This window comes from Sinocyclocheilus grahami, unplaced genomic scaffold (genome assembly GCF_001515645.1).
Source record: "Sinocyclocheilus grahami isolate Dianchi unplaced genomic scaffold, SAMN03320097.WGS_v1.1 scaffold661.1, whole genome shotgun sequence".
In the NCBI taxonomy this organism is placed as follows: domain Eukaryota; kingdom Metazoa; phylum Chordata; class Actinopteri; order Cypriniformes; family Cyprinidae; genus Sinocyclocheilus; species Sinocyclocheilus grahami.
The window spans coordinates 590101-602657 of NW_015505840.1; the positions used below are offsets into that span (position 1 = coordinate 590101).

General features: G+C 41.0%; 1 protein-coding gene across 1 annotated transcript in view; it reads right to left on the reverse strand.

Annotated features, from left to right (window-relative positions):
• Positions 1–6104: 6104 nt before the first annotated feature.
• Positions 6105–12557, reverse strand: part of LOC107558829 (protein NLRC3-like) — a 13227-nt gene continuing 6774 nt past the window's right edge. The window contains exons 3-8 of the mRNA XM_016242515.1: positions 11389–12185; positions 9244–9417; positions 8690–8863; positions 7664–7837; positions 6593–6725; positions 6105–6182 (exon numbers count right to left, since the gene is read on the reverse strand). Of these exons, the coding sequence (XP_016098001.1) occupies positions 6635–6725; positions 7664–7837; positions 8690–8863; positions 9244–9417; positions 11389–12185 (1410 nt within the window). The 3' untranslated portion in view covers positions 6105–6182; positions 6593–6634. The remainder of the gene's footprint in view (positions 6183–6592; positions 6726–7663; positions 7838–8689; positions 8864–9243; positions 9418–11388; positions 12186–12557) is intronic.

Consider the following 12557-nt stretch of genomic DNA (forward strand, 5'->3'; position numbering starts at 1 on the left):
ATCACCAGAACAAACAGACTGGTGCACATTGAATAATGGAACTAAAGAACATGGGGTGGTCATGGTGGGCAGAACAGCCATATCAGATTTTTGCCATATCCCCATTTGCATTGATGGAATTGAATGCACAGCCCTAGTTGACACAGGGTCTACAGTGACTGTGGTTCATCCTGATGTAGTGCCACATGGAACGCAACTAGACGACACAGCAGTTCAGCTCTGCACAGTAACCGGTGGGCTGGCACCAATGAAAGGGAATGGGCTGTTGACACTGACTGTGGGGGGCGTGAACATGCAGCATCCAGTGTGGGTAGCTAATGCGCAGGACAGTTGTATCCTGGGATTGGACTTTTTGAGGGACCATGGCTGTCAGTTAGACCTGTCCAAGGCCAAGTTGAGTTTTGGCAATGGTCACGTGGTAAAAATGAGGCCACCAGGAGCTTGCCACACTGATGGACTTGCGGTTGGGTTTTTGGGCATGTCACCTAGATGACAAGGATGCCATGACAAGGTCTGCCGGGAGCTACAAGATGTGGATTTTACTCAATGGATGGAGAATCATAGGCGGGACCCAGACCTGAAACTGGTGATGCTGTGGGTAGAGGCACAGCAGTGGCCACCATGGGAGGAGGTAGCAGCCCTCTCCCCATTCACCAAGGGATTGTGGGCCAAGTTCAAATGTCTACGGCTGGTAGATGGGGTTCTCCAGCGAGCATGGGTGGTGCCAGCAACAGGAGAAAAGAGATGGTGGGTCTTGGTGCCTGGGGACATGAGAGAGGCAGTGTTAAAGGCCATGCATGGCTCTGCTGGATCAGGCCATTTTGGGGTGACAAAGACAGTACTTGTAGGCCTTCTACAGCCGATGCAGAGGGTGGGGGTGGACATCATGGGGCCATTTCCTCACACCATAATGGGGAATTGCTTTATTTTGACCGCTATGGATTACTTTACGAAATGGCCTGAGGCCTTTGCACTGCCTGACCAGGAGTCTGAGACTGTTGCCAACGCCTTGGTGGAGGGCATGTTTAGTAGATTTGGGGTTCCCCAGAGTATCCATAGTGATCAAGGAAGGCAAAAATGTAGAGTCCAAGGTGTTCTCTTCCATGTGTGAGCATTTGGGGATCAACACCACCCTGCACCACCCCGCTCCACCCCCAAAGCGACGGGCTTGTGGAGCGATTCAACAGGACGCTAGCCGAGCAGTTGTCCATCTTAACATCCCCTCATCAACACGATTGCGAAACCCATCTGCCGCTGGTCTTAATGGCATGTCGCTCTGCAATTCAGGACTCTACCTCCTGCACACCAGCCCTGCTCATGTTGGGGAGGGAGATTAGGACCCCTGCAGAGTTGGCCTTTGGTCAGCCCCCAGATGCTGTTCCTGCTGGACCCGAATATGCTAGACAGCTCCAGGACCGCTTGGACTCTGCCCGTGCATATGCCAGGAGGCAGCTGGTGACTGCAAGTATGCTGCAAAAGAGGGCTTATGACTTGCATGTGTAACAGAGTTAGGATTTTATTTAGTTTTATTGTGAATTCTTATGAATTCAGCAGTGGTTAATTTCATGTTGTACTGATGTCGTGTGGTTTGTGTGAGAACTGCAGGCAGATAACATGTTCGGTAAGACAGGAGATGATGCAACACAGCAGTTGCAATGTGTACTGCACGCTGTGGGTGGGTATGCTTATGCTCCGTCTCAATTTAGTTATATATATTTGATTATAAGGCAAAATAAGTTGAGTTTTCAAGTATTTGATGTTTATGATTTAGTTAGGGTAATATTTTGACCATTTAATTTGACTATTAACATATATTTTATAAGTTATTTGGCCGTTTGTGAACTCTCATTAGCAAGGCCACAATGACAATTTTATTTTACATTTTATTTAGGTCACTTATGCCTGCAGCAAAATAACAACTAAAGGGGTGATTTATTTCATTTTACAGCCTGCAGTAAAGAAAAGAAAGATTCATACCAGCCAGCATTGCGTCCGAGCCTTTATTGGAGGGGGGTTCGGACAAAGATTGAGACCGTTGTACAGAGCGGTGTCTTATCAGATCTCAGTGGTGTTCGTCCAAGTCACATCGTAGAGTGGAGGAGAAAGACCACATCCATCACACATGCCCGGGGGCATGACTTTGGGGTGGGGTAGCTAGTTTGGGTTTACAACCCAGTAAGGAAAAAAGAGAGGTGCCTGAAGCTGGACAGCCACTGAGTGGGACCATGCCCAGTACTGGAAAAGCTGGGGGAGGTTGTGTATCGTGTACAGTTGCCTCCTAGGTTGCGCAAAGTGGTACTGCATCGATATAGGCTGGCTCCTTACCGGGGCACTACAACACCACAGGACGGCACAAAACTTCTGTCACAAAATGCTGGGACTCCAACGGGGTCAGAGGGGGTTATCGACTCAGCTGATATGGCCAGTAGTGACCAGCAGGTGACATCGCTGTCCGACAACCGTCAGGGTGATTGTTTGCAGGGCTCAGAGGAATCATTACTGGAAGGCCAAGCTCACACGCTCCTCAGGGGGCGTCCAAGGAGGAAGAGGAGACTCCCAGTCCGATTTAGAGACTTTGTCCTCGGGGTCGAGGATTTCAGTAAGAGGGGGGTAGTGTAGCATGTTCAAAATGTTGTCGTGTTGTGGATAACAATGTGCTTAATGTTAACGTTGCACTTTATTCATTTTTGTGTTGTGAACTTGCAACACAGCAGTTGCAATGTGTACTGCACGCTGTGGGTGGGTATGCTTATGCTCCGTCTCAATTTAGTTATATATATTTGATTATAAGGCAAAATAAGTTGAGTTTTCAAGTATTTGATGTTTATGATTTAGTTAGGGTAATATTTTGACCATTTAATTTGACTATTAACATATATTTTATAAGTTATTTGGCCGTTTGTGAACTCTCGTTAGCAAGGCCACAATGATAATTTTATTTTACATTTTATTTAGGTCACTTATGCCTGCAGCAAAATAACAACTAAAGGGGTGATTTATTTCATTTTACAGCCTGCAGTAAAGAAAAGAAAGATTCATACCAGCCAGCATTGCGTCCGAGCCTTTATTGGAGGGGGGTTCGGACAAAGATTGAGACCGTTGTACAGAGCGGTGTCTTATCAGATCTCAGTGGTGTTCGTCCAAGTCACATCGTAGAGTGGAGGAGAAAGACCACATCCATCACACATGCCCGGGGGCATGACTTTGGGGTGGGGTAGCTAGTTTGGGTTTACAACCCAGTAAGGAAAAAAGAGAGGGGCCTGAAGCTGGACAGCCACTGAGTGGGACCATGCCCAGTACTGGAAAAGCTGGGGGAGGTTGTGTATCGTGTACAGTTGCCTCCTAGGTTGCGCAAAGTGGTACTGCATCGAGATAGACTGGCTCCTTACCGGGGCACTACAACACCACAGGACGGCACAAAACTTCTGTCACAAAATGCTGGGACTCCAACGGGGTCAGAGGGGGTTATCGACTCAGCTGATATGGCCAGTAGTGACCAGCAGGTGACATCGCTGTCCGACAACCGTCAGGGTGATTGTTTGCAGGGCTCAGAGGAATCATTACTGGAAGGCCAAGCTCACACGCTCCTCAGGGGGCGTCCAAGGAGGAAGAGGAGACTCCCAGTCCGATTTAGAGACTTTGTCCTCGGGGTCGAGGATTTCAGTAAGAGGGGGGTAGTGTAGCATGTTCAAAATGTTGTCGTGTTGTGGATAACAATGTGCTTAATGTTAACGTTGCACTTTATTCATTTTTGTGTTGTGAACTGTTATTAGATGTTTGAGTTGGATGTGAAAAGAGGCTCCACCCCCTGTGTGTGTGTGTAAGGGGAAACAGAGAGAAGGGGGGGGGGGGGGCAGAAGAGTGCCTCGCTGTTTCAAGTGCGGTTCTCTTGGAAGGCTGTACGGCATGGGTTGTGGCCGACAACAGCCCTAATAAACACCATCAAAACACCTCATCCTTGTCTGAGAATGCTACAATATTATGAACTAAATCTGTATATATCACGTCATGTTCAGAAAAGACAGCGTTGATTTTTATTGCAGAAGACATAAACAGTGTCACAAACTTTGTATCCTGTCAATGATCACTTAATGTCTTCAATATAATTTTGAAAAGTACAAGAGTTTGTGTGTAATTAGTTTAGTCAGATTGTGTTTGTCTGTGAGTGTGACTTAGATGAGGATCAATTAATTTCAGTAAATTTTTAGGTTACAAATGATAAGGTTAAGCAATAAGTACATGTTGACATGTACATTATGATGACACATTACTGTATAATTTTAACAGTGATGTATTGCTACTGTACGATCTATAATATGAATTTATAAATTTTTACATTGACTATTGTTAGCCAATGTCAAACATCCTCAAACACTGTTTTATGAAGCAAGGTCTTGTGATGTGTGTAAACAAACCAAGCAAAATAAATAAGTTCATATGGACAAGACATTTTAATAAGGCAGTTTTTAAATACATAATGTTGTCAGTGTAATTCAACAGTAGTTTAAATCAATCCATTATTCACATTTTACTATGAGCAGTTAATGGCACGTGTGCTGAAGCTGATCTCTGTATTTATAAGCTGATCTTCATTTCCACTGACCTAAAGACTGATATGTTCACTCATACAAGAATAAAACTGATTTCTTGTAATACTAATGCCAAATCAGACTAGGGATGGCACACAATTATTTTTAGAGAAATAAAATGCTGCTTAGCTGTACAATGTTTACAGTTCACAGTTCAAAAAAAACTAAAGGCAAACATAATATGACATGGAAATGGTGTTTCTTAACCGCTTTGAAAAGACAGCATCCTTCATGATTATAGCATTATATTATAGCATTAGATTCTCAACTCCATCTCTAGAGTTTCATCAACATCACATTAGTACTAACAGTGACGTCTTGGCCTGTTTCTGAGAAGTTAGTGAAGTAACAAAGAGATAGCAGTGTTTGTCAAGTCAAGTCGCGTTTATTTATAGTTTTATACAGAAAGTTTAAAATCAACTTCACAATAATAAATAGGAAAATAACAATGATGCAAACTTAAATATGAGACAACTTAAAATTCTGCTGTAAAGTCTAAAAAGTCAGTAGAGTCATTATGTGTGTGTGTGTGTGTGTGTGTGTGAGCAAGAGACATTTCATACAGTGTGGTCCGTTCAAACTAGAAAAATGTCCACAAAATGTTCCACACACCACTCAAACTTGCTTGATCATTAAATTACTTATTATTTACCACCAGAGCTGGACTTCATGTAGCTTGTCAGATATTGAAGCTAGGGATGCATGATATTGGCTTTTTGACGATATCCGACATGCCAATATTTTTCAACTAATTTCTCAAGACATAATCGGCATAATTTTTCATATCGGGCCAATGCCGATATTTATATTTGAAGCCATTATCGGCCAATTCCAATAACGTTCCGATAATATCGTGCATCCCTAATTGAAGCAACACCATACCACTGCCGAATGTCATCATTACAGGCGTAGTTGAAGTGCGTGATGCCGGAGATCCATCGCAGCTGGTTGCTCCATGCCTGGACATTCTGCTTGAAGTTGGTTTTCTCTTTGGCACAGAGCACAACTTCGTCCACGTAGAGAAGTGTCCATAGCACTGGCCTATTGGCTTATTCAGGACTCGTTCGAAAATCTAACAGAACAATCAAATTGGCCCATAGTTGGCACATTCAGCCGGGTTGTCGTTCTTCTTCCAGATTGGAATGGTCGTGTTCAGCCAGTCAACAGGCATCTTCTTCTTTGAGACGGCCTGGCTGAAGAAATGTGCTAGCCATTAAATCGAATTCCAGCATTGTGACACACCTCTGCTGGCAAATCGTCTGGTCCAGTTGCTTTACCCAGCTTCATTCTCTTCACCGCTTCAGCATCTTCGTCAGCTGTGATAGCCTGCACTGAACTGAGAACATATCATATATACTGTATTTTATACACATATACAGTTACTAATTTTTCCACACACTGTATAGCAGGGGTGCAGAACCCAATTCCTGGAGGGCTGGAGCCCTGCAGAGTTTATGCCATACCATGTAGTTTTCAGGTGTGTTTAATTAGGGTTGAAGCTAAACTCTGCAGGGCTCTGGTCCAGTTGCTTTACCCAGCTTCATTCTCTTCACCGCTTCAGCTTCTTCGTCAGCTGTGATAGCCTGCACTGAACTGAGAACATATCATATATACTGTATTTTATACACACATACAGTTACTAATTTTTCCACACACTGTATAGCAGGGGTGCAGAACCCAATTCCTGGAGGGCTGGAGCCCTGCAGAGTTTATACCTTACCATGTAGTTTTCAGGTGTGTTTAATTAGGGTTGAAGCTAAACTCTGCAGGGCTGTGCCCCTCTATGAACTGAGTTCTGCACCCCTGCTGTATAGTCAAATATAGTCATCAACATCTATGTAATCATAATTATGAATCTATTCATCTGTATTCAGAATGCATACCAAAATACACAAACACAAAACAATATGCTCACTGTCACTGTTTTTTTTTTTTATTCTTTATTGTTTCTAATGCATGACCCCGCTCAGGGCAGTTTCTAAACAATTGGGCAAATTCCTTACATTAAAGTGGAGAGAGGTGAGAGAGGCTGTCCGAGTGGCATATTATTCTGTAAGTGTGTGGCGTCGGTGTAGATATCGGTGTGGAAATTTGGGGCCAGGGAGAGATGAGAATGTCATTGGATACCTGTAAATACTAATATAAAACAGACAGTCACTTTTGTAAAATCAGTCAATCATTTGAAATAATAAAAGTCTCAAACATGCTTTATTTGAATGCAGATTCAAGCCAAATCTCTCTGTTTATCACATATACAAAAAAAAAAAATTAGAGTGATGAAAGGCCGTAAATGAAAGATTGTGCAGGAAGCCCTTGTATGGGATGGTTTGGCGATTTTTTTGTTGTTGTGAAAAGTTCTTCTGTGCGTACAAATACAAAATAATCCATGTGACTGTTAGTGAATTATTAGTGACCCATTGTGTTAGCCTATAATAATTGTCACTTTGAAGGTCAGATGACAAAACCAACTAATTACAATTACAATTTTTTTTCTTACTACTGCAAATGTACAACTATATGAATTTGAAATGAGAGTTTTTATTAAAAATTATTGATACTTACTGCAGTGTCTCCAGTTTATAATGTGGAGAATCCAATAGAGCAGTGAATAGTTCACATCCTGAATCTCCTAGTCTATTCCGAGTCAGATCCAGTTGTCTCAGGTGTGAGGGGTTTGATATCAGAGCTGAAGCCAAAGCAGCACAACCTTCAATTGTGATTCCACACCGACTCAACCTGTAGAGAACAATGGCACACTGTTGTTATGGATAGAAATGTGCAGTACTGCTGCTCAGGCCGTAAATGAAAGATTGTGCAGGAAGCCCTTGTATGGGATGGTTTGGCGATTTTTTTGTTGTTGTGAAAAGTTCTTCTGTGCGTACAAATACAAAATAATCCATGTGACTGTTAGTGAATTATTAGTGACCCATTGTGTTAGCCTATAATAATTGTCACTTTGAAGGTCAGATGACAAAACCAACTAATTACAATTACAATTTTTTTTCTTACTACTGCAAATGTACAACTATATGAATTTGAAATGAGAGTTTTTATTAAAAATTATTGATACTTACTGCAGTGTCTCCAGTTTATAATGTGGAGAATCCAATAGAGCAGTGAATAGTTCACATCCTGAATCTCCTAGTCTATTCCGAGTCAGATCCAGTTGTCTCAGATGTGAGGGGTTTGATATCAGAGCTGAAGCCAAAGCAGCACAACCTTCAATTGTGATTCCACACCGACTCAACCTGTAGAGAACAATGACACTGTTGTTATGGATAGAAATGTGCAGTACTGCTGCTGCTAGTTGGCACTGGAAATACAACACGCGTAGTTGGTTAATAATATAGTTTCCAATTAAACCTTTCAATATTTTATATACATTTTGCTTTATATTTTACCAAGCTTTAAAAAAAATAATGAATAATACAGTTATTTAGGTTGGAATGGAAGAAGTTTAATTTCACATCATGTACCTTGTTAAAATAACAACTGTAAGATTAAAATTGACATGCATAAGTTAAATATTGTTTTTTTTCTGTCAAAATGACCAAAGATATTTTAATTTTCCCATTTTTTAAATTTGGTAAATGGGGACACAACACAACACCTGGTTATAATATGTTGACTTACTTTTATTTGGTATTCTGTTTAGAATAGGTTATTATATTTGCTCTTGTTGATCCTGCATGACTTACTCAAATGTTTTCATTAAATATGATTTTATTGGCCAATGTTTGTTCGTTAAATGTGTCACATTTTATAATTAATATAATGCAAAGACAGCAAATTACAAATATATGTCATCTTTCAGCAACATTTAGTTTAAGATTTGGTTATTATTTATTATAAAAGATTGCCTTTTTTTTTTTTTTTACTTTACTTTAAGACTTTTACAGAAAACCAGTGGTGGCAACCAGATGCGTAATACATGTATAACATTTTGTACAATGTATTTTATGTGTGTAATTTTTTTTAAACATGTAACACTGTGGTGATAATTAATGCTGTGATAGTTCACATCTAAATTATATTAAATTCAATCAGATTGACTATGATCCCATATTCTCTGCGATAGACAATCAGAGAGATGATCTTACCCCAGTATCTCCAATTTACAGTCAGGATTCTTGAGTTCAGCACAGATAAGCTTAACTCCAAAATCTTTTAGATTATTCCTGGAAAGATCCAGATCTCTCAGATGTGAGGGGTTTGATCTCAGAGCTGAAGCCAAAGCAGCACAACCTTCATCTGTGACACCACACTTACACAACCTGTAGAGAACAATGACACACTCTTCACTCTCTCAGATCAGAACACACAAGTCCATCCATCCATCCATTCATTCTCCAAACCGCTTATTCTATATAGGGTTATGGGGATGCAGTATCCTCTCCCAGAGCTCAGTTTACAGCATTAACTTTTAATCAACAATTTTTTTTAAATATAATAATCTGCTTATGTTTCACTAAGAGAATTTGCCATGGCATAGCCTTGTGGGCAGCGTTCCAGCACACAGCGACCTGTGCTTGTATCCCGGGCAGCTCCTGGTGCTTTCTGATCCCAACCCACCTTTCTCTTCTACATTACCTTCTTAAATCTTAAAAAAGAAAGAGACTATTTATCTGAGTACCAGACCATGTGTGATTCTCACCTGAGTATCTCCAGTTTACAGAGAGGATTCTCGAGTCCAGAAGAGAGACGCATCACACCAGAATCTCCTAGTTTATTCTGAGACAGATCCAGTTCTCTCAGGTGTGAGGGGTTTGATCTCAGAGCTAAAGCCAGAGCAGCACAACCTTCATCTGTGAGACCACAATCACTCAACCTGTAGAGAACAATGACACACTCTTCACTCTCTCAGATTAGATACAAATTTTAATAAAATAATTAAGTTGCATTGAAGTGATTGTGATGTACATCTGAGTGAAATTGATTATCAAAAAAGAAGAAAAAATGTTGGGTGGGCACTTTGTTTTATCCATTGGTTGTTGATTGGATTTTGAGATGTGAGCAGTGCATTTAAAAGTAGAGGCAGATGAATGTGAGCGTGCAGGAGTGGAGTTTAAGGTAAAAATGTCCAAATGTCACCAAAGAGAAGTGGTTTTCACCAGAAGATCCAGGTTAATAAACAAAACATATGCACAGATGAATTGTTTACAATTAGATCTATAACATGCATTTAGAAAAAAGATAGGATGAATTTTCATTTCATGATGACTTTAATTTTTAGTAACTGCAGTATCATCATACTGAAGAGAAGCTCAAGGGCCCTATTTTAATGATCTAAGCGCATGGTCTAAAGCGCAAGGCGCAATTGCGCTTAGGGCGTGTCTGAATTCACTTTTGCTAGTTTAAGGACAGAAAAATGGTCGGCGCGCCCGGTGAATGGTCTAAAAGGGTTGTCCCTATTCTCTTAATGAGTAATGGGTGTGTTTTGGGCGTAACGTGCCATAAACCAATCAGAGTCTCATCTCCCATTCCCTTTAAAAGACAGTTACGCTTGCGCCATGGCGAATTCGCTATTTACATGGCGGAATGTACAAGTGGAAAAACTGAACGCTTCTCTAGTGAGGGAACGGATCTGCTCGTGCGCGTAATTCTGATACATGCAAAGACATTATGACATGTAGGCATTTTTATATTTATGTACACAATAATAATCTTTACATTTTTCAATGCGCCTGAACACACCTCGTTTTCAGACCAGCACGCTCATGTGCGCACAAATGGGCGCAAATGCATTTGCTATTTAAACAATGTGGTGCAGGACGTGAAAATGACAACTGCGTCGGGCTGAAACTAACAAAAAACACTTGCGTCGCTCCTGGAGCCGCATTGTGCTGGGTGGGTGTATGATAGGGCCCCAAGTGTTCACCCATTTACAACTCAGTCACCAGGGGATGTGTGAATGTTGTGTTTTTAGTTAAGGGGCATGAAAACATGTGACGCAGGACGTGAAAATGACAACTGCGTCGGGCTGAAACTAACAAAAAACACTTGCGTCGCTCCTGGAGCCGCATTGTGCTGGGTGTATGATAGGGCCCCAAGTGTTCACCCATTTACAACTCAGTCACCAGGGGATGTGTGAATGTTGTGTTTTTAGTTAAGGGGCATGAAAACATGTGACCAAAATACATCACAGCATGACCTCATAGCTCAATTAAAAAAAAACATACATTTAAAATTGCAGCGCTGCAGGAAAGTGGATTAGATTGTATGTTTTTACTTTTTGGGATTTATTATTATTTGTTATGTGTTAACTTTAAGTTTTGAGTTGTAATATCACGACCGTTGCAGCGTCCAAAGAAATTTTGTGTGCTCGAAGTCTAGTGTGACTGCGTCTTTAGTCAGTGGGGCTGTACTCTTAAAGGTAATATGAACCCTTTAGTGGTGGATAAGATAAAAAGATATATAGTTGGAAAGCAGCCCAAAAAAGCATGAATATTATGTTTTGTAATAAAACAAAATGGTAACTGTTTCAGTAAGAAAACAATATGGAACTGTGGATTTAACAGAAACCAAACTGAAACTGTTAAGTTTTTAAATGTGTGAATGTTCATTAGTTTATATTATGTATTTCACTCCATGTCTTTACATATTTATGCAAATACAAATAAGATTCAGGTGGGGGAAAAAACAACAGCAAGAAATGCTACTTACTACTTTGAAGAGAGTTTTACTAGATACTAAAATAAATAAACAGTATGAAATCTGCAGGACTGAAGGTTTGTAAGATATCCTACTTCATTTTCTTGTAATATTTAAGAGTCTAGTGATTGTTCTTAGTGATACTTACTCAGCTGTTCTGTATTCCTTAATCACAGGCAACAACTTCTGAAGAACGTGATCAGCTTTATTTTCTGCTCCAACAAATTCATTCAGCTTAAACTCTTCCAGCTTCTTCTCTGATGTCAACAGCACAAAAGCTACAGCTGACCACTGAGATGAAGAAAGTTTGGCTTCAGTTATTCTTCCAGATCTCAGATACTGTTGTATTTCCTCCACTAGTGAATGATCACCCAGTTCATTCAGACAGTGGAACAGATTGATGGATTTCTCTGGAGAGCAAGTGGTCCTGATCTTTTTCTTGATGTACTCAACTGTTTCCTCATTGCTGTCAGAGCTGCTTCTTGTCTGTTTCATTAGTCCTTGTAGAAGAACCTGATGAGACTCCACTGACAGACCCAGAAGAAACCGCAGGAAAAGGTCCAGATGTCCATTTTTACTCTGTAGAGCCTCATCCACAGCTCTCTGATGCAACTCAAATATCTTATGTTCCATGGAAAGGCTAAAAAAAAGTTGTTGAAAAGCTTTAGCTTCCATAAAACAAACATGCTGTCTTCTCAGATCATGTTCCAGATGAGTTTTCATGGCTTCATACGTTTTTTTGGTCATTGGGTCAAACACATTTCTGTTGTGGTTTGTACAGGAGAGGTGCACATACAGAGCCGCTAGATGTTCCTGAACGCTCAGATGAACAAAGCAGAAGACTTTCCCCTGATACAAGCCAAACTCCTCTCTGAAGATCTGAGTGCACAATCCTGAGTACACTGATGCTTCTGTCACATCAATGCCACACTCTCTCAGGTCTTCCTCATAGAAGATCACATTGCCTTTCACAAGCTGCTGAAAAGCCAGTTTCCCCAGTTTGAGGATCATGTCTTCATCTGTCACGTTCTTCTCATAGTCCTTCTCATGTTTGATGTTGGTCTGAAGGATCAGGAAGTGTGTGTACATTTGAGTGAGAGTCTTGGGAATCTCTCCACTCTCTGCTGGACTCAACATCTTCTCCAGAACAGCGGCTGAGATCCAGCAGAACACTGGGATGTGGCACATGATGTAGAGGCTCCTTGATGACTTCAGGTGTGAGATGATTGTATTGGCCAGACTCAGATCACTGACTCTCTTCCTGAAGTATTTCTCCTTCTGTGGCTCATTGAAGCCTCGTACCTCTGTCACTCGATG